General features: G+C 44.6%; 5 protein-coding genes and 1 pseudogene across 6 annotated transcripts; all 6 read left to right on the forward strand.

Annotated features, from left to right (window-relative positions):
- The first annotated feature begins 187 nt into the window (after positions 1 to 187).
- On the forward strand, positions 188 to 3,604 carry CG30049 (uncharacterized protein). Its single transcript, NM_165888.4, has 12 exons — positions 188 to 258; positions 318 to 828; positions 887 to 1,061; positions 1,111 to 1,195; positions 1,250 to 1,370; positions 1,426 to 1,580; positions 1,638 to 2,021; positions 2,083 to 2,263; positions 2,331 to 2,515; positions 2,568 to 2,711; positions 2,765 to 3,265; positions 3,322 to 3,604. Exons 1-12 carry the CDS (start codon positions 232 to 234, stop codon positions 3,487 to 3,489), a joined length of 2,637 nt encoding a protein of 878 aa, NP_725142.3. The 5' UTR covers positions 188 to 231; the 3' UTR covers positions 3,490 to 3,604.
- Positions 3,605 to 3,952: 348 nt separating this feature from the next.
- On the forward strand, positions 3,953 to 7,682 carry CG30043 (uncharacterized protein). The gene is made up of 11 exons (NM_165889.2): positions 3,953 to 4,037; positions 4,101 to 4,617; positions 4,672 to 4,846; positions 4,901 to 4,985; positions 5,115 to 5,235; positions 5,296 to 5,450; positions 5,506 to 5,889; positions 5,953 to 6,133; positions 6,192 to 6,376; positions 6,435 to 6,578; positions 6,633 to 7,682. The coding sequence occupies exons 1-11, from the start codon at positions 4,017 to 4,019 to the stop codon at positions 7,299 to 7,301; spliced, it is 2,637 nt and encodes an 878-aa protein (NP_725143.1). The 5' UTR covers positions 3,953 to 4,016; the 3' UTR covers positions 7,302 to 7,682.
- Positions 7,683 to 7,836: 154 nt separating this feature from the next.
- On the forward strand, positions 7,837 to 11,096 carry CR33013 (annotated as a pseudogene).
- Positions 11,097 to 11,869: 773 nt separating this feature from the next.
- Positions 11,870 to 15,403, forward strand: CG33012 (uncharacterized protein). Its single transcript, NM_176155.2, has 11 exons — positions 11,870 to 12,560; positions 12,616 to 12,790; positions 12,847 to 12,931; positions 13,074 to 13,194; positions 13,265 to 13,419; positions 13,473 to 13,856; positions 13,916 to 14,096; positions 14,151 to 14,335; positions 14,394 to 14,537; positions 14,603 to 15,109; positions 15,183 to 15,403. The coding sequence occupies exons 1-11, from the start codon at positions 11,927 to 11,929 to the stop codon at positions 15,348 to 15,350; spliced, it is 2,739 nt and encodes a 912-aa protein (NP_788335.2). The 5' UTR covers positions 11,870 to 11,926; the 3' UTR covers positions 15,351 to 15,403.
- Positions 15,404 to 16,110: 707 nt separating this feature from the next.
- Positions 16,111 to 19,598, forward strand: CG13160 (uncharacterized protein). 2 transcript variants are annotated; one of them, NM_001273989.1, is made up of 12 exons: positions 16,111 to 16,202; positions 16,280 to 16,793; positions 16,850 to 17,024; positions 17,081 to 17,165; positions 17,327 to 17,447; positions 17,513 to 17,667; positions 17,724 to 18,107; positions 18,165 to 18,345; positions 18,402 to 18,586; positions 18,640 to 18,783; positions 18,847 to 19,338; positions 19,391 to 19,598. In NM_001273989.1, the coding sequence occupies exons 1-12, from the start codon at positions 16,179 to 16,181 to the stop codon at positions 19,556 to 19,558; spliced, it is 2,628 nt and encodes an 875-aa protein (NP_001260918.1). In that variant the 5' UTR covers positions 16,111 to 16,178; the 3' UTR covers positions 19,559 to 19,598. The 2 variants fall into 2 exon arrangements, with proteins under 2 accessions (NP_001260918.1, NP_725145.2); NM_165890.3 differs by having other exon boundaries at positions 16,283 to 16,793.
- Positions 19,599 to 19,802: 204 nt separating this feature from the next.
- CG13159 (uncharacterized protein) lies at positions 19,803 to 20,195 on the forward strand. Its single transcript, NM_136924.3, has one exon. It carries the CDS (start codon positions 19,886 to 19,888, stop codon positions 20,114 to 20,116), a length of 231 nt encoding a protein of 76 aa, NP_610768.1. The 5' UTR covers positions 19,803 to 19,885; the 3' UTR covers positions 20,117 to 20,195.
- The last annotated feature ends 161 nt before the right edge of the window (positions 20,196 to 20,356 follow it).

Consider the following 20,356-nt stretch of genomic DNA (forward strand, 5'->3'; position numbering starts at 1 on the left):
GGCGTTGATCCAATCGGACCAACAGGGAAACTTTTAACTATGGGTAATCTAAACATCTAAATCATAGAATGATTGGTTTTCCATGAATTTTGTTGTTGGCTTCCTATCACACCGCTCTGTGGGCTATCTTAAAGAACTGAAGAGTGCCAATCGAGTAGACTAGAAGCATTCAGTAGTGAGACTGCTGGACATCGACACAGTTCTCTTTTCCCGCGGAATCGAGTTGGAAATATGGAAGTGCTGACTGACGGCGATAAAGCAAGTACATATAAGTAAATATTTGCCAATGTAAATTTATCACATATTTACTCAACCAGGAAGGCTTTTCGGACACCGCTCTCTACCATGTCTTGTCAAAGGAAAAGAAGTTGAAGCGAAGGCTTCCATGGTACTATGCACCCTCCTTTCTCCTTCTGTGGGTGGCGCTATTCTACGCCATCGTACTTCCGCTCTTCTACCGGCTTCCAGATCGAGTAACCATGGCCGACGAGCCACTTAAACCCGGCCAATTTGTGGGCGAGAGAGCGCAGAAAATACTCTACGAACTGGATCGTATCGGACCCAAAGTGGTTGGGAGCACAGCGAACGAGGTGACGACGGTTGCATTTCTCTTAAACGAGGTGGAAAAGATTAGGAGCGAAATGCGCGGAGACCTCTTTCACTTGGAGGTGGACGTCCAGCAGCCGACGGGTTCCTATGTGGTGGGAACCATGACCAGCATTTATCAGGGCATTCAGAATGTGGTCGTCAAGTTGAGCACTGCGAGTTCGAATAGCTCATCCTATCTCCTAATCAACAGTCACTTCGACACGAAGCCAGGTAGTCCAGGTGGGTTGACTCAACTAATCTTCGAATATAGCATCTTCAAATTAGTAGCTTATTGCAGGCGCTGGAGATGATGGCACAATGGTTGTAGTTATGCTGGAGGTTCTGCGTCAAATGTCCATTTCCGAGAGCGAGTTTATGCATCCAATAGTCTTTTTGTTCAATGGCGCCGAGGAGAATCCTCTACAGGCCTCCCATGGCTTCATCACCCAGCATAAGTGGGCACCGAATTGCAAGTGAGTTTAAGATCAGAGATCAATGAACTTTCTAAACTATTACCCAAAGGGCAGTTATCAATTTGGAAGTTGGTGGTAACGGCGGTCGAGATATCCTATTCCAGAGCGGCCCAAATAATCCCTGGCTAGTGAAGGTACTTAATAGATTTCAACATATAATTTGTGCACTAATATGTGGTTTATTTTAGTATTATAAACAGCATTCGAAACATCCGTTTGCCTCCACATTGGCTGAAGAAATCTTTCAGTTCGGGATACTGCCATCTGATACAGATTTTCGAATATTTCGAGATTACGGAAATATTCCCGGTAATCTATTTGGCATCTACTAAGGAATTCATAGCCTAATTGTTTACTTTTAAAGGACTTGATATAGCGCAGTTTAGCAACGGATACGTTTATCATACGGCTTTCGATAGCTTCGACGTTGTTCCAGGACGTGCGGTTCAGAATACTGGAGAAAACATTCTATCTCTCGTTCGAGCTCTATCCAATGCCAGTGAATTATATAACACGAATGTGAGTATATTTAAAGAAAATATTTTGAAACTACTTGTTAATCTATAAACATTACAGGAGCACAGTGCAGGACATGCTGTCTTCTTTGATTTCCTGGGACTCTTCTTTGTGACCTATACAGAAAACACTGGCATAATCCTAAACTATTGCTTTGCTGTAGCAAGTGTTTTTCTCGTTGGCTTTTCCCTGTGGAGGATGTCCTGTGTATCGGAGGTTTCAGCAGGAAGGATTTCGATTCTGTTTGCCAGTCATTTGGGATTGCATCTGGCGGGCTGTCTTCTGTGCATTGGCTTACCCTTAGTAATGTCGATTTTATACGATGTCAGCGATCGAACAATGACTTATTATAGTAACAACTGGTTGGTGATTGGTCTTTACATATGTCCTGCGATCATTGGATTGGTACTGCCCTCCACACTTTACCACTCATTCAAGTCAGATGTAAGTGGAAGTGTCGTATATCTTAAAAGATGGTATATATAAAATATCTTATTAAACTTAGGATAAAATAAGCCATCCGTACCAGATGTACGTGGGTTTACATGCCCATTGCGTAGTCCTGTCTATTCTGACCATTGCTCTGACTGCCATTGGTCTGCGGATTCCTTATATGTGTATGATTTCTTTGTTTCTCTATATCCTCTCTCTACTAATCAATTTATTAACAACCCTACATGATCGTGGTAAGTAGAATATTTTAATTTGTTGTAGGACTATGCATCTAATCATATTAAAATTCAAATATTGTAGGATACTACTGGGTATTAACCGTGCAAATCAGTCAGCTCTTTCAATACGTGTACTTTTGCTACCTTTTCTACATATTTCTGGTGATATTCTTTCCGGCGATGGGTCGAAATCGGGACTCTGCTAATCCCGACATGTTGATTGCCCTGATCTGTGCTGTGGGCACTTTCTTCGCCCTGGGCTTTGTGGTAATATTTAGCTGGATCTTACAAATAACAGATGGTTAATCATATTTAGTAGGTTCCTCTGATAAACATGTTCCGATGGTCCACCTATTTATTGATTTGCCTTGGCGTGGTGACCTTTATATTAAGCATGATCTCGATTACGGGAGTGGGTTTCCCCTATCGACCCAAGACCAGTGTGATGCGTGTAAATTTTCTGGTATGTATGTTTAGCTCGATTTAAATGGATTATTATACTTAACGTATTCATAGCAAACACGTCGAATGTTCTACGAATACGATGGTAGCCTAAGCGTCAACGATTCGGGCTACTACTTTGACTACCAGGACAGACGAGCTCTCCGTCCGCTCAAGGATTACGCCGTAAACCTGACCGGACTAACATCAGTGGATGGATACTGCGATAGGTACGTTATGTGTGGAATACCTTGCTTTTGGAGCAGCTGGTGTAGGGGGATCTCCAGTGCTGCTTGGCTACCTCGCGATGAGGAGGTGACAGTGCCGGGAAACCTGGAACTGAACTTTCTTAATAAAACACTCTCGAAATCGGGAAGTTCTGCAAGATTCGAGTTTGAATTGGCTGGTCCACCGCACATGGGCCTGTATATAAGACCGCTGGATGGAGTAGCTGTGGAGGATTGGTCCTTTATACGAACGATGCTGGACCAGCCAGAAAAATACTCACCGCCCTATCAAATATACTTCTCTTACGGCGTGGATAGCTCCCCATTCAAATTCCACATCGAGTTCGTGGTAAGTTGCAGTTAGAAAGGTTTTAAAAAAAATATTACCGATTATCTAACTTTCAGAAATCCGATGGACAATTGGATGGACCGATTTTCGAACTGGGCGTTGTTGGACATTACGTAAACCAGGATTTCGAGAGGGATGAGACAACCCTTCGGTTCATAGCTGATTTGCCGGACTTTGTTTATACCATGGAATGGCCATCTCTGTTTATGCGTTACATCTTCTAGGAACCACTTCCTGTGGATCATTCAGTTTGCATCCATTATATTCGCGGAATTCCAAGTGCTTTGATAGTGCACTCGATAAGCCAGCGGCTGATAGAAAAATAAATATTAATCTCTGAAACCCCATCAAGCGTCACCTTAATCTGCCAGACATCGGTAAATGAATAAGCTTTAATTTGCAGCTGCCCCTCGCGTGCGCCGGAATCGCCACTTATGTATATTTATATCAAGTCGTAAACCCGTCAAATTTAGATACCATAGCCATGGGCATGGTTCAGTTCAGTTCTGTCCCAGCCGTCCTGGTGCGCCTTAAGACAAAACAATTTCCCCCTGGGTATCAGGGTACCAGGGTATCAGGGTACCGAGGCACCGGGGTACCGGGGTATCAAGCGACACACGGGCTTTATCTTTATGGTCTCTAGTACGGCGGAAGGCTTCGAGTCGATATGCTCGGGGTACAGACGTTCAGTTATGCGTTGATCGGGCATCGGAAGGGTTTGACTTGGCTCTCGCTATACCGCAATCTTACCATGGAGGAAAAGACTGATAAAGTGAGTTTTGATTTAGTTGAATAATGTGGGGGAAGGGATTAACAGTGCTTGCGTACTTATCAGGAGAATCCCATCGACACTGAACTAGTCGAATCCCTTTCGCTGCGAAAAGGATACGTCCGCCGGCCGCGATTGTCCTGGTACTATGCCCCCTCCTTTCTGCTCCTCTGGCTGGCGCTCTTTTATGCCATCGTGATCCCGCTCTACTACAGACTTCCGGATAGGTTGACCATATCCGAGGAGTCACACAGGCCAGGAGAATTCGTGGCCGAGCGGGCACAGCAATATCTGTACACATACGACCGCATTGGACCCAAAGTAACTGGCAGCTATGCGAACGAGGTGACCACGGTTGAGTTCCTCGTAAACGAAACGGAAAAGATTCGTGCAGAGATGCGTAGTGACCTCTACGACCTCGAATTGGATGTCCAGTCACCAACGGGTGGATACGTATTCAACGACATGGTTAACATGTATCAGGGTATTCACAATGTGATCGTCAAGCTGAGTTCCAAGAGCTCCCAGAGTGAATCGTACCTGTTGCTCAACAGCCATTTCGACTCAAAGCCAGGAAGCCCAGGTGAGTTATATCCTGTTGCCAATTTGAAGACCAGGTTCTGATCGAGGTCCTTAGGCTCCGGTGATGATGGCACAATGGTTGTGGTCATGATGGAGGTCCTTCGCCAAATGTCTATATCGGAGATCCCATTCGAGCATCCAATTGTGTTCCTGTTTAACGGAGCTGAGGAGAATCCTCTTCAGGCTTCCCATGGCTTTATTACGCAACACAAGTGGGCGGAAAAGTGCAAGTGAGTCGAAAAAGCGGAGTTTTTGATCTTTTTTTCAACCATAATTTAATTTAGGGCCTTTATCAACCTCGAAGTCGGCGGAAGCGGAGGACGTGACTTGTTATTCCAGAGCGGTCCAAATAATCCTTGGCTAATGAAGGTGAGTGCTATAATTTCATAGGAAAAAGTAGCTTATGGCTACCCCATATACCCTATACACTTTATGGCCGAATTTATATTTATGGTCATTTATTTTACGGCCGATATATACTAAACCGACATTTTATAGTACTACAGGCAACACGCGAAGCACCCGTTCGCGACCACAATGGCGGAGGAGATCTTTCAGAGTGGGGTTTTGCCCTCTGATTCAGACTTTCGAATTTTCCGAGATTATGGTAACATAGCTGGTGAGTAGATGAGTCACACATTCTGTATGGGGGCATTGATAACCATGTGGCATTTCGAAGGTTTGGACATTGCCCAGATCGAGAACGGCTATGTTTACCACACAGCCTTTGATACCTATGAGAACGTTCCTGGCCGATCCATTCAGAACTCCGGAAACAATGTCCTTGCTCTGGTGCGTGCCTACAGCAATGCCAGTGAGTTGTATAACACAGAGGTAAGTTTATCCATGTACTAATAAGCGAGCTAAATCTTATGTAAGGATTTTGTAGAGTGATGATAGCCATGCCGTCTTCTTTGACTTCCTCGGACTCTTCTTCGTTTACTACACGGAGACCACGGGCATTGTTGTCAACTGTGTGATTGGAGTGCTAAGTCTGGTTTTGGTTGGCTGCTCCGTCTGGAGAATGTGCCACCAGTCGGAGGAGGCGTCTCTTCCTCAGATTTCGATTTGGTTCCTCAGCATTTTGGGACTGCACGTGGTGGGCTTTCTGTTGTGCATTTGCCTGCCTCTTCTGATGGCAGTTCTATTCGATGCTGGAGATCGATCTCTCACCTACTTCACCAGCAACTGGTTGGTTTTTGGACTCTACGTGTGTCCGGCCATCATTGGGCTAGTACTCCCATTGACCCTCTACTATACCCTGCTGCCCAATGTAAGTCTTTTTCTTTTATAAAACCATCTGTAGTACTTGATTTAAACTTTGATTAATTTGCAGGAAAAACTTAGCCAGGCTTACCAGCTGCAGCTCAGTTTGCACGCTCACCTGGTTGTGCAGGCCCTGTTGGCCCTTATACTGACCGCCATGGGTCTACGATCCCAGTACCTGTGCCTCATTTCCATGATCTTTTATGGAGGGGCCCTCCTGATTAACCTAGTAAGCACGCTGCACGATCGTGGTAAGTTATAGTATAGCGATTAATCTAAGCGATTTTGTGACTTTGATTTATATTCCAGGCTACTATTGGGTGCCGATTGTGATGTTTCTGCAAGTGCTACCGTTCTCGTACTTCTGCTACTTGTTCTACATGTTCCTCGTGATCTTCATTCCGGTGCTGGGCAGGAATGGCTATAGTACAAATCCAGACCTTATCGTTGGTCTATTGTGCGGCGTTTGCGTCTTCTTTGCTCTTGGATTTGCGGTTAGTTTTGGATTAGATATTTAGTTTTTTACCAGGACTTATAACTTTAATCTCACAGGCTCAACTTATTAATATGTTCCGGTGGCCAAAGCTCATACTTCTCGGATTGGGTGTAATGACCTTTATCTTTTGCATGATAGCCGTCTCAGATGTGGGATTCCCCTACCGAGCCAAGACGAATGTGATGCGAGCCAACTGCTTGGTATGTTGTCATTCCATAACGATTGGACCATATCTTATGGATTATCTCTTCCAGCACACTCGTCGCATTTTCTACGAGCATGATGGTTCTGTGAGCCGCAGTGATTCCGGTTACTATTTCAACTACCAGGATAGACGAGCATTTGCCCCACTCGAGGACTCTGCACTTGACCTGACCGGATTGGAGCCGGTGGCAAATCGCTGTGATGATTACGTGATGTGCGGCATTCCGTGCTTCTACTACAGCTGGTGCAAGTGGCGCCAGTGGGATGGATGGCTGCCCCGCGAATCGGAGGTGATTTTACCCGGTGAACTTACCCTGGACTTTCTGGGATATACGGTGCTCGAGTCCGGAACAGTAGCTCGTTACGAATTCGAGTTGGCCGGTCCGCCCCACATGAATTTGTTTATCCAGCCGGTGGGATCCGCCAAGGTCGACGACTGGTCATTTGTGAGGAAAATGCTGGACGAACCAGAGGAGTTCCAACCGCCGTACCAGATCTTCCATTCGTATGGAACCGATAATACCTCCTTGAAGTTCTTCATTGATATGGAGAAACCTGATGGTATTTTCGATACTCCCACCTTGGAACTCGCAGCTGTGGGACACTGGGTCAGCTTCGAGTACGAAAGGGATGCAGAGGCTAAAGATTTTGTGGCCGCCTTCCCCGACTTTGTCCACGTCATGGAATGGCCATCTATATTTAAGCGATATATTTTTTAGGCATTAAATAGCAGTAGGTATCCATTTACAATCGTACAAGATACTCCATCCATCACCTCCGAAAAGAGAACAATTGGATGAAAATTGTTAAATATTTCGGATAAGAGAATGTTATGTTATATTAATGAGTTTGAGAATCCCATGAACGCAGAGAATCCCATAATCGCAGAGAATCCCACAAACGCAGAGAATCCCACTAACGCAGAGAATCCCATAAACTTAAAAAAATGTATTTATCTTTAAGCGGTTGGAAGTTTTTCCTACCGAAGCCTTAAAACTTTCATGACCCTATTACATTGCGGAAAAAGAGTAAGCTTTAAATTTTGTAGACCACATGTATTAAAATGCCATTGACCGTATGATAATAAACCCTTATCCATTACTCTCCGCATGTGTCGATAAAAAATACATAGAAACGTTAAGTTGAAAATATATTGGGTGATAAGGTAATATGTTTCGTCTTTGCACAATTTTATCTTTATAGCCCAGATATCTTGAGAGGCTTTAATGCATTGCCTTTGCGGACCAAACGATTAGTTTCTCTTGATATTGCAATCAGAGCAGTTCGACTTTCCGAAGATATTATCATGAGAGAGAAAATTGATAAAGTGAGTATGAGTGTTCTTGAAAACAGGATACTTTGATGATAAGTGGCGTTTAATAGGAGCTTAAAGGAGATTCCGTAGGCACGCGAAAATTGTCTTGGTACTATGCTCCTTCCTTTCTGCTCCTCTGGCTGGCGCTCTTCTTTGCCATCGTGATCCCACTGTACAACAGACTTCCGGAAAGGGTAACCATCGCCGAGGAACCTTCAAAGCGGGGAGAGTTCGTGGCGGGAAGGGCGGAAAAACAGCTCCATGACTTTGAGCGAATTGGACCCAAAGTTGTGGGCAGTCGAGCGAATGAGGTGGAAACGGTTAAGTTTCTCTTGGCCGAAGTGGACAAGATTAAATTGGAGTTGCGCAGTGATCTTTACGAGTTGGAGGTTGAGGTTCAGTCGCCTTCTGGTGGATTTTTGATTGCGGGTATGTGGAACATGTACCAAGGCATCCAGAATGTCATTGTTAAGTTGACAACGAAGGAGTCGCAAAGTGAGTCTTACCTGCTAATCAACAGTCATTTCGACTCAAAGCCAGGAAGTCCAGGTGGGTATGAGCAATGCAAGTTAAAAAATGCGGACATTAAGTGCAGAATAACTAGGGTCCGGAGATGATGGCGTCATGGTTGTGGTGATGTTGGAGGTCCTGCGACAAATGGCCACATCTGAAATACCATTTCAACACGGAATTATATTTCTGTTCAACGGCGCCGAAGAAAACGCCCTTCAAGGAGCCCACGGCTTTATAACCCAACATAAATGGGCCCCAAATTGCAGGTGATTCAAAAGTGGTCTAGTATTTCAAAAAATGTAGTTATAAACATTTCTCATAGAGCCCTTATAAACCTTGAGTCGGGCGGCAGCGGTGGGCGAGATCTTTTATTTCAGAGTGGACCCAATACTCCGTGGCTGATGAAGGTAGCAAAGAATCTTATTTTATAATTATAGTATCTAATTTTATGTTTCTATTGAACTGCACTCATGTGTAGTACTACAGACAGCATGCGAAACATCCTTTTGCAACTACACTAGCCGAGGAAACGTGGCAGGCTGGAATTATACCATCCGACACAGATTTCCGAATTTTTCGGGACTTCGGAAACGTGCCCGGTAAGCTTATATGGTTATGAACCAAAATATATATATTAATATTAAAATGAACAGGCTTGGACATTGCGCAGGCCAATAATGGCTATGTGTACCATACAGCCTTTGACACCTTTAAAGTAATTCCAGGACGATCTATACAGAACACGGGGAACAATATTCTTGCACTTGCAAGAGCTTACGCGAATGCCAGTGAATTAAGCGAGACAGAGGTGACAATCGATTAATACTTATTTCATAAAAATTACTAAATTAATTTTCAGAATACTGATGATAGCCATGCCGTCTTCTTTGACGTTCTCGGACTGTTCTTTGTGTACTACACGGAGTCCACTGGCATTGTCCTGAACTCCGTGATTGGAGTCCTAAGCCTGGTTTTGATTGGCTGCTCCCTCTGGCGAATGTCACGCCAATCGGAGAAGGCGTCGATGGGCCAGATTTTGATCCAATTTCTGATTATCTTAGGACTGCATGTGGTGGGCTTTCTATTGTGCATTGGCCTCCCTCTTCTGATGGCAGTTCTATTCGATGCTGGAGATCGATCTCTCACCTACTTCACCAGCAACTGGTTGGTTTTTGGACTCTATGTGTGTCCCGCCATCATTGGGCTAGTACTCCCATTGACCCTCTACTTCACCCTGCTGCCCAATGTAAGACAATTGATAAGGCATCTGATATCCTTGCCATAGCTCAGTCAATCGATTTCAGGATAAACTGAGCCACCCATATCTCATCCAAATGAGTTTGCACGCAGAGTTCGTGGTTTTGGCCTTGCTTATTCTTATTTTAACGGCTATTGGTACGCGTTCCCAATACTTGTGCCTTATATCATTGATCTTTTATGGAGGTGCTGTGTTGATAAATCTGATAAGTAGATTGCATGACCGCGGTAAGAGATATGGTAATCATTTATCCAAAAACTGGTCTTAACTTGTTAAATACATTTTAGGCTATTATTGGTCCATCAGTGTGATATCATTTCAGGTGATTCCATTTTGTTACTTCTCCTATCTGTTATACATGTTACTCGTCGTATTTTTTCCAATCACTGGAAGAAACGGAATAAGCTCGAATCCGGATCTGATTATATCACTCTTGTGTGGCATTTGCACATACTTTGCATACTGGGATTTGTTGTAAGTGTTCTTGCTTTAGTTGATGAAAAGTTTTACTTTTAACAATGGAATTCTAGGCTCAATTTATCAATGTATTTCGCTGGCCAAAGCTCATTCTCCTTGGTTTGGGAGTGGTGTCCTTTATCTTTTGCATGATTGCTGTTTCGGAAGTGGGATTCCCCTATCGACCCCAGACCAATGTGATGCGAGTTAATTTTATGGTAAGCTGTTTTCTATAAGCTTTATGAGGTTTTTAAGATAACCTATACTTTTTAAGCAAACTAAACGCATTTTCTACGACTATAATGGCACGTTGACTCACAGTGATTCGGGATACTACTTCATATACCAGGATAGACGCGGTCTGAGTCCGCTAAAGGACTTCAATGTCAACCTGACTGGATTAACATCAATGGAGCCTGATTGCGATAAGTATGTGATGTGTGGGGCTCCGTGCTTTTACTTTTGTGGGGAAGAAGAAGGGCTGGTTGGCTGCCTCGTGATGTTAACATACCCGGGGATATAATCTTGGAGCTATTGGAGAAATCGGTTCTCCCGGATGGCAAGACCACTCGATTTGAGTTTGAGCTCACTGGACCGCCCCAAATGAACGTATTCATCCAGCCAGTGGGTGTTGCCAAGGTCACGGATTGGACCTTCGATCGAAAACTATTGGAGGATACATACCAACCACCCTACTTTGTATACATTTCATATGGCATAGACGACAGTTCCCTGAAGTTCTTTGTTGAAATGACGGTACGTTTAACATTTCCATAATGAGCAGTTTTAAAATCTTTCCTTCTTCAGAAGTCCGATGGTGATCTTAGTGGTCCTCTTATGGAACTCGGAGTTGTTGGACATTTTATCAGCTATGAATTTGACAGGGATGTACATGCTAAGGAATTTTTGTCCGATCTACCCAATTTTGTTCATGCAATGGAATGGCCCTCGATTTTTAAAGGATATATATTTTAGAAACTATAAATTTATTTGTAATAAAGTGCAACTTTTCGGCATATTGCTAATTATTTTTTTTATATAAGAATCAACTTGTAAATACCGTTTTGCCTTAGCTCTTTTGTGTCTAGACATTTCTGGAGCTTTGTCCATAACTGTTGCAAAAATTTGTGCTTTGCGTGGTAGGATTCCCAAAACTCATAATGATTGTATATCTAATCTTGATATTAGCTTTTTATCGTTTTTGATTTAGGGCTTATAAAATTGATGCAAAATTTATGGTCTTATTTTACTGTCTTTATATAGCAATAACATTTCAATTCATGGGCCCTTGTGTGATATATTTTCGGTATCATTTGAAAATGCTTGAAGGGCATACATAATCGCGCATTTCATAGCTTGTAAAAATACATATGTTCAGATTCAACCATTAAATCATAAAAAGTATCCTTAATTCGGTATTTGAAAATTAAATCAAATTATAGCTTTTCTTCTCTATATGATAATGTTTTGCTATGATGTAAAATAAAGTAATTTGGCATTAATATTATTAAGAATATTATTAAGAATATTCTTGATGCACATCTCTAGGGAGCACTATTCAGATGCCGCGGTATAAAACTAAATCACTTTATGAAAATTGCTGAAGACTTTGACTCCAGGAAGATTATAAAATCGATTATACCGGCTATCATAAATATACTGGGACTTGTGGGCTGCAAGTTGGATATCAATCCCGAAGCAGACATCAAAAGGTTTAAATTTGATAAGCGCGAAGAGTTTTGCTCAGTCGCGTGCGGTTCTTCGTTGTGATTTGATGCTGATAAACGCAGTACGCCGGCAATATGGAGAATATGGAGAAGCACAATGGAGGTTTTGAAGAGGACAAGCTTTCGGAGCACTCTGATACATCGTACACAGAGAACAAAAAAAATACCGTGCAATTGGTTACCGATGGGATAGATCCTGAAGAGGGCTGCAGCAATGTTACGCTGATCGAATTGAAACAGAAGTCTAGATTCTCTAAGCAACTGGAATGGTACTACTCACCAGCATATTTGCTCTTCTGGGTCGGACTATTCTTCGCAGTTTGCTATCCACTGTTTAACCACCTGCCCACTGGAGTCAAGATAGAGGAGGAGGCCAACTTACCGGGCACCTTTGTGGCCCAGCGGGCGGAGAGCATACTGATCCGGCTGGATCTTATGGGCCCCAAGATAGCGGGGGATTACGTGACGGAGGTGGAAATGGTTGAGTTTTTGCTTGGCGAGATATCAAAGGTGCGGGACGAGATGAGGAACGATCTCTATGATATGGAGGTGGATGTACAACGCTCCAGTGGTTCTTTTCTCCATTGGCAAATGATTAACATGTACCAGGGCATTCAAAACGTGGTCGTGAAACTGAGTTCCAAGAGTTCCAACAGCACCTCCTACCTATTGGTGAACAGTCATTACGACTCCAAGCCCAGCAGTGTGGGTAGGTAATCCAAGTCATCTATCAATCTATGGATTCAACGTTATGTTCTCTGTAGGAACTGGTGATGCTGAGTTGATGGTCGTGACCATGCTGGAAACACTCCGCTTGATGGCCACGTCCGAGGAGACCTTTCTGCACCCAATAGTATTCCTGTTCAATGGCGCTGAGGAGCAGCCCTTCCATGGTTCACACTCGTTCATATCCAACCATCGATGGTCGGCGAACTGCAAGTGAGTGGACTATTACATCTTCCATTGCAACTGATAATGTGGCAATTCCAAATCAGGGCGTTAGTCAACCTGGATTCGGCCGGAGCTGGTGGTCGTGAAATTCTCTTCCAGGGGGGTCCCAACCATCCCTGGCTAATGAAGGCAAGTCAAAATCGCGCATTCCACTTGAATTTTATCTTAATGACCGAGCCATAAAGCTATGAAAGCGCATTTACAGGCGTGCCTATCTTATCGCCATTTACGATCCGATATCCAATAAAAATCGTTTTCTATTTCACATTAGCAATACAAAAAGAGTGCCAAGCATCCCTTTGCCACGACAATGGCAGAGGAAATCTTCCAGGCCGATCTGATACCTTCCGACACAGATTTCCGTATCTTCCGAGACTTTGGCCCAGTGCCAGGTGGGTGACCCATATAAGCTAGGTGTATTATACCAGTTTCCCCTATATCCATATATATCTCGATGTCCAGGTCTGGACATGGCTGGTTGCTACAATGGTTTCGTGTATCACACCAAGTTTGATCGCTACAAGGTTATTTCCCGAGGTGCTCTACAAAACACTGGCGATAATGTGCTTTCTTTGGTCCGCAGTATATCCAATGCGGAGGAAATGTATGATACAGAGGTAGGAAATTGTTACTATTTAGTTACCTTAAATATGTAATTACGTTTTAATAGGCTCACTCTGAGGGTCACTCCGTTTTCTTCGACTATCTGGGGCTTTTCTTCGTTTACTACACGGAGTCAACTGGCACAGCTCTTAATATCTCGTTCTCACTGGGCGCCATTCTGGTTATATGCCTTTCCTTGTGGCGCATGGCCAAGGTCACGGATCGGAGATTGGGCACCTACGCCCGCGCCTTCGGGATGCAGTTCCTCCTCGCCATTCTGGGTTTCTTGCTGGCCCTCGGCTTCCCATTGCTGATGTCTGTGTTCTACGATGCCGGCGATCGCACGATGACGTACTTCAGCAACAGCTGGTTGGTCATTGGTCTCTTCATCTGCCCCTCTATTATTGGACTAGTCTTGCCTGCGACCCTCTACTTGTCCCTGAGACCCAGCGTACGTGGCCAGAACTTCCATTACTAGGTTACAGATGAATACTTTCCCTTTCTTCTCAGGAGAAAATTCCGCACACCTATCACCTGCAGATCGTTGGACATGCCTACTGTGTTTTTATGGCTGTGCTGTGCATTCTACTAACCGTCGTAGGTATTCGCACTGCGTATCTCTTCATGATGTGTGTATTCTTCTACTTGGGAGCTTTGATCATCAACCTAGCTACTCGACTTCATGATAAAGGTAAGAACGGAATGAGATAAAAGTGCTTTGATGACACCTCTTCGTCTCATTTAGGCTATCTTTGGGCTCTGGTGCTCTGTGTTTGTCAGATACTTCCCTATCTGTACTTCACATACCTGTTCCATGCTCTTCTTGTTATCACCATTCCGATGACGAGTCGCAAGGGCATGGATGCTAATCCCGATTTATTGATCTCCTTGGAGTGCGCACTGGGCTCAATTTTAGCAATGGTGTTTCTGGTAGGGATCTGCCATTCCTATGAGAGGACATTATGTGATGACAAATACATCGTTTCAGGCTCCTCTGCTGAATCTCTTCCGACGACCAAAGGCCATGATAGGAGGTTTGACATTGGTTATGTTCATTTTCTGCATGATTTCTGTTTCGGATGTTGGCTTTCCATATCGCCCCACAACAAACGTGATGCGTCTCCACTTTTTGGTGAGTCATATGTAGGAGGAGATCAAAGGCCTTATTGTAATACTTGAGCTTTCCTGCGTTTCTAGGAGGTACATCGCAAGTTTTACGAGTTCGACGGTTCAATTAGCTTGGAGGACAGTGGTTACTACTTCGACTTGCAGGACAGGCGCTTTGAGAATCCACTGCTGGATAAGATCAATCTCACTGGAATAACGCGTGTTGATGACTACTGCAAAACGGAGATGTATTGCGGATTGCCGTGCTTTAACCATCGTTGGTGCTCCGCCGTAAATGACGCCCGTTGGTTACCTAGGGATGAGCCCGTCGATTTGCCTGGTACTCCGATTTTGCAATTTCTAAACAAGACTGTGTTGGGTACTGAGTCTGCTCCAAGGGCTCTATACTACTTCGTCGTGTCATCGGGACCGCCGAGGATGAGTTTCTTTGTACAGCCTCGGGATGGAGTAAGGATGCTCAGCTGGTCGTTCCTCAAGGGTATGCTGGACAATCCATCGGTTTACAAGCCACCATATCACATATTCTTTGGCTATGGCAGCGACGATTCGCCTGTGGAATTCTATTTCGAAATGACGGTTAGTAGCAATACAATTACTTTAAATTAATACCCAAATATATTATATATTTGAATTTGTATTTATATTGCAGAAGGACGATGGCAACTTTGACGGGCCAGTGGTTGAGCTGGGTATTTCTGGGCACTATATGAGTCATCTAAGTAAACGCGATGCGACTACCCAAAAATTCATTGAAGATCTGCCGGACTTTGCCCATCCCATGGAGTGGCCAACATCCTATGAAAGATATATATTCTGAGATAGACAAGCTTACATAACAATAAGATTTGTGAAATAAAATTAATAATGAATGTATGTGGCTCATTTCTGAACAGTTATATGATTTACTTAGGAAAGTTATGGAATATTTATCTTAGCTCTTTGGATAGCAAGTAAACGTTATCAAATTGGTTACGATAAAAGATAGCTGTTACTAACTACCACCTAGTTTCAATGAAAAGCGAAATTTGACCAAGTCACATTTATGATATTGACATGACTAATCACATTTTGCTTCCTTTGCGGACTCGATATTATACCAAATATTTCGTTGCCTACCATAGAAGTCCTTCCTTTTCAATAAGGCGATTTTGGCGCAACAAAGATTTGGTATTCAACCTATTCAACTGATTGAAAGGAGCGGAAATTACAGCCCTAACTTTTGGCACTGCCGACCAGATGCGATACAATAAATGCATAAATCCGCAATAGTCAACAAGTGCGATTACAATATGGGGCAAAGTCAGCGGTTATGATTTTTGGATTGGTTTGGTTTGTTTTGGGGGAAATAACGTCGTTGGTCCCTCGAGGCCCTCACTAGTTTCGCTGGGTTGCGAATTTATCGATGGCATAGACGAAAGTTGTGTTAGGTATGTACGCATACTGATACGAAAGCGTGAATAACACGCGCCATTACGCCATAAATATCGAATATCTTTATACTATGCTGAAGATATCAACCATATCGCACCATAAACCCGAGCCGAAACTTTAAATTGCGGATGGAGATGTCCGGCGAGTTAGTCGTGCTTCGGGAGTCGTGAAAGGTGCTCTTGCTTGGACGGTTCTCGAATCTCTTCAAAAAAAAATGGGAGCCACTAGGAATGGCAAGGTGTGTGATTTCATATTGATTTACCCATTTAGGATCATCCCAAAGAGATCAATTATAATATTCTCTACTTTCAACAGCAGTCCCTTTCGGGGTCTGAGAACCTAATAATCGAGGTGGATGAGGACAAGATCCGTTGCAAGCAGTATTCCTGGTACTTTGCCCCCATCTACCTCCTGTTCTGGGTGGGTCTCTTCTTCGCCGTCATATATCCACTTTTCCAGGCCTTGCCCACCGGAATCAAAATCTCCGAGGAGGCGGATAAACCGGGACAATTCGTGGCCGAGAGAGCTCAGGAAATACTGCTGCAAATAAGTCGATTGGGACCCCGTGTGGTGGGTGATGTTGATAATGAAGTCACAGTTGTGAATTTGCTGCTCGCTGAAATCGAAAAAGTGCGCCAGGTGCTGCGAGACGATGTCTATGAAATGGAGGTGGAGGTGCAACGGGCATCCGGATCCTACTTGATCAAAGGCCTAACGAATCACTATCAGGGTGTGCAGAATGTGATCGTTAGACTGAGTACGAAGAGCTCAAATAGCACCTCCTACCTTTTGGTCAATAGTCACTACGATACCAAGCCGGGTTCACCTGGTGAGTCTAATGATGGACTGCATTTCGGATAGGCCTTCAATAACTATTGTCCACAGGTGCCGGAGATGATGCTGCCATGGTTGTCGTAATGCTGGAGGTACTGCGTCTGGTCGCCGTTTCAGGGGATCCCTTCCTGCATCCGATTATATTCCTTTTCAATGGTGCCGAAGAGCAGCCAATGCAGGGATCACATGGTTTCATCACGCAGCACAGATGGGCTGCCAACTGCAAGTGAGTTTGAGTCTCAGGCGGAGATCACCGGAATCTCTAATCCGCTATCCAAACAGGGCTCTACTGAACTTGGATTCCGCTGGCGCTGGTGGACGTGATTTGCTCTTCCAGGGCGGTCCCAATCATCCCTGGCTGATGGAGGTAAGTTCCCCTGTTTGTGGAGCTAAAAACCCCCCGAAAGTCGGCAACGCCATTGGTGATTCATATATTTGGGAATGCTCTGATCGCATTTCCGATATGGGGGCTGCTATATCACCCGTCTGGCTGCTGATCAATTAATCTAATCTTCCGCCTTATCTTAGCATTACAGAAACAGTGCCCCGCACCCGTTCGCCACCACAACGGCCGAGGAGATGTTCGAGGCTGGTATCATACCATCGGATACTGATTTCCGGATCTTTCGGGACTTTGGAGTTGTGCCAGGTGGGAATCTCGGCGCAAGAAAATATCCTTTTCAACCACACTACTCAGGAGCTCTTCTCTTTCAGGCTTGGACATGGCCGGCGTGTACAATGGATTCGTTTATCACACGAAATTCGATCGCTACGCGGTGATAAGTCTCGATTCCCTGCAGAATTCCGGCGACAATTTACTGGCCTTGGTATGGAGTATTTCGAATGCCGAAGAAATGTACGACACAGAGGTGGGTTTCCTCTTTCGAGTGGCTTTTGTCCATTTTTCATGGTAATCTTTCAACAGGCACACGCGGCGGGACATGCAGTATTCTTCGACTTTATTGGACTGTTCTTTGTCCATTACCAGGAGTCGACTAGCTTGGCCCTGAATCTCTTCTTCTCGTTCGGTGCCATTTTGCTGGTCTGCATCTCGTTGTGGCGAATGTCCCGGGTTACTGGACAGACTATGGGCACCTATGCCGGCGTCTTTGGACTCCTATTCCTGCTAGCCCTAGCTGGTGCTCTCCTCGCCGTGGCCTTTCCTCTGCTGATGGCCACCTTTTATGATTGGGGAAATAGAACGTTGACCTATTTTAGCAACAGTTGGCTGGTCATTGGGTTGTACATTTGTCCATCGGTTATTGGCCTTGTACTGCCCATGACCCTCTACTTGACGCATACGAAGTGTGTAAGTAGTATCACTTGTTAACGAAGTTATTTTGTTATACTAAGCTATCCTCTGCAGAACAAGATCCCCCATACTTATTACTTGCATATTGTGGGTCACGCGAACTGTGTCCTTTTGGCCATCTTGTGTTTGGGTGCAACGGCTCTTAAATACCGTAGTGCCTATCTATTTCTGATCTCTCTCATTTTCTACGTTGCTGCTCTGATCATTAACCTACTGACCCGTCTCCATTGTCGCGGTAAGTTAGCTTATATATTCGTGGAGAACTTTTAATGATTCATGCCAACACTTTAGGTTATCTGTGGTCACTGGTGCTGATTGTTTTCCAGATTATACCCTTCATTTACCACGCCTACTTGTTCCACATGTTCATACTTATTCTCATTCCGATGACTGGTCGCTTTGGCGTCTCCACCAATCCGGATATACTAATCGGCGCTCTATGTGGTTTTGGCACAATTTTGGCGTTATCTTTTGCTGTAAGAAAGTTATTCACATTTATTGACTACTTTACTTAATCAGTTTCACTTAGGCTCCTTTAATCAATGTCTTTCGGCGACCGAACTGCATGCTGGGTGGTCTGGCACTGGTTATGTTTATTTTCTGCATGATTGCCGTCTCGGATGTCGGATTCCCGTATCGGCCCAAAACAAATGTCATGCGTGCCGACTTCATGGTAAGGGAAACACTAATAAGCATCCTTTGAAAGACGACTAAGTTCTATTCTTTGTCGGAGCAGCAAGTGCATCGCAAATTTTTCGAGTACAATGGTTCCATCAGCCACGAGGATTCTGGCTACTACTTCCATCTGGGGGATCGAAACAAAGAGGCACCTCTGCGCGATCACATGAACCTGACCAACCTGGTACGCCTGGGCGAGGATTGCGACTCCGAGCTGATGTGCGGTATTCCCTGCTACCGATATTGTAGTGCCCGGGAGCATGCACTTTGGCTTGCTCGAGAGGAGCCCGTGGAACTGCCTTATCCAACGGTCTTGGAGTTCCTTAGCAAGACAGTTCTGTCCGGTGGCTATCAGGTGCGCTATGAGTTCCGGCTAACTGGTCCGCCAAATATGGGTCTGTTCTTCAAGCCACTGGATGGTGTAAAACTACTCCGATGGACGTTTGCTCCCGCAATGCTGGATAATCCGGCCACTTACAGGCCTCCTCTGGAGGTCATGTTAACCTACGGTATTGATAACACTCCCATCGAATTCTTCGTGGAACTTTCTGTGCGTATTTAATGGGTCGTTCTGATAACTATACTAACTAACTGATTCTTAGAAGGACGATGGCAACTTCAATGAACCCGTCTTTGAGATGGGCGTCTCTGGACACTATGTCAGTCCACATGATAAGCGGGATGCGTTGAGCCTGGAGTTCCTTGCCACACTTCCGGACTTTGCCTTCTCGATGGAGTGGCCCAGTAGCTACGAACGGCATATATTCTAGGATAGTTAGCTAATAAGAATACCAAGTCATTGACACTCCCAACCCGAAAAACTTTTATTTTTCGGAAAATGGAAGGGGATCAAACATTGGATGCATTTCACAATGAGTTGGTCGGTAAACATTGGTGGGGGAAAGCTAGCAATGTAGCAAACGGTAAAGGAACCATTTGTGCAAACATTACAGGGAATACTACGACTGCCGCAGTCAAAATATGGGTATAAATAGTGAGGCCTGGACCAGCGAAAGACACACTCAGAGTTCAGCAGCTCGTCCGTCGATAAGCAACAGCCAGCCAGCAATCCTAAAAGCCCAAAAAATCCAATCAACATGAAGTTCTTCGCTGTCCTCGTCTGTTTCTCCGCTGTCCTGGCCATCGCAATGGCATCTACCGCAACTACAACCAGCACTCCCACAACGCCCTCTTCGCCCACGACGACGACGTACACCTATACTACCACCCCGACCTACCCCACCTACACCTACACCACGGACACCACCACCACTAAGCCAATCAAGCAACAGCTCCTGTCCCTGCTGTTCAACAAGAAGTCCGGATAGAGCCGCCCATCCGATCCACGATGCTGCCACTTGATACGATCCTCATCACCTGAATAGCCAAATAAAAACACCAAATACCAAAAAACAAACAAGCGCCGTCTCTTGCTCTCACACAATACCGCAATCGAAGTTAACCATCTCACGTAGCATTGGGCGGTGGGACATTTGGGGCTTTACTTCCACCTCCACCTCCATTTCTACTTCGGCGGTAACTGACATTTGCTCAACTGGCAACGGAAC

The sequence above is a fragment of the Drosophila melanogaster genome, chromosome 2R, assembly GCF_000001215.4.
Source record: "Drosophila melanogaster chromosome 2R".
Lineage (NCBI taxonomy): Eukaryota > Metazoa > Arthropoda > Insecta > Diptera > Drosophilidae > Drosophila > Drosophila melanogaster.

Bases quoted from the DNA above. Each gene is read 5' to 3' on its own strand.
- CG30049 (NM_165888.4), top strand. From the start codon at position 232: ATGGAAGTGCTGACTGACGGCGATAAA. The intron at 1,062-1,110 runs GTGAGTTTAAGA...TATTACCCAAAG, and splicing joins AAGTGGGCACCGAATTGCAA to GGCAGTTATCAATTTGGAAG. The intron at 2,022-2,082 runs GTAAGTGGAAGT...TATTAAACTTAG, and splicing joins ACCACTCATTCAAGTCAGAT to GATAAAATAAGCCATCCGTA.
- CG30043 (NM_165889.2), top strand. From the start codon at position 4,017: ATGGAGGAAAAGACTGATAAA. The intron at 6,134-6,191 runs GTAAGTTATAGT...TTTATATTCCAG, and splicing joins AAGCACGCTGCACGATCGTG to GCTACTATTGGGTGCCGATT. The intron at 6,579-6,632 runs GTATGTTGTCAT...TATCTCTTCCAG, and splicing joins TGATGCGAGCCAACTGCTTG to CACACTCGTCGCATTTTCTA.
- CG33012 (NM_176155.2), top strand. From the start codon at position 11,927: ATGGAGAATATGGAGAAGCACAATGGAGGTTTTGAAGAGGACAAGCTT. The intron at 12,932-13,073 runs GCAAGTCAAAAT...ATTTCACATTAG, and splicing joins ACCATCCCTGGCTAATGAAG to CAATACAAAAAGAGTGCCAA. The intron at 13,195-13,264 runs GTGGGTGACCCA...CTCGATGTCCAG, and splicing joins AGACTTTGGCCCAGTGCCAG to GTCTGGACATGGCTGGTTGC.
- CG13160 (NM_001273989.1), top strand. From the start codon at position 16,179: ATGGGAGCCACTAGGAATGGCAAG. The intron at 16,203-16,279 runs GTGTGTGATTTC...TACTTTCAACAG, and splicing joins GAGCCACTAGGAATGGCAAG to CAGTCCCTTTCGGGGTCTGA. The intron at 18,346-18,401 runs GTAAGTTAGCTT...CCAACACTTTAG, and splicing joins GACCCGTCTCCATTGTCGCG to GTTATCTGTGGTCACTGGTG.
- CG13159 (NM_136924.3), top strand. From the start codon at position 19,886: ATGAAGTTCTTCGCTGTCCTCGTCTGTTTCTCCGCTGTCCTGGCCATC.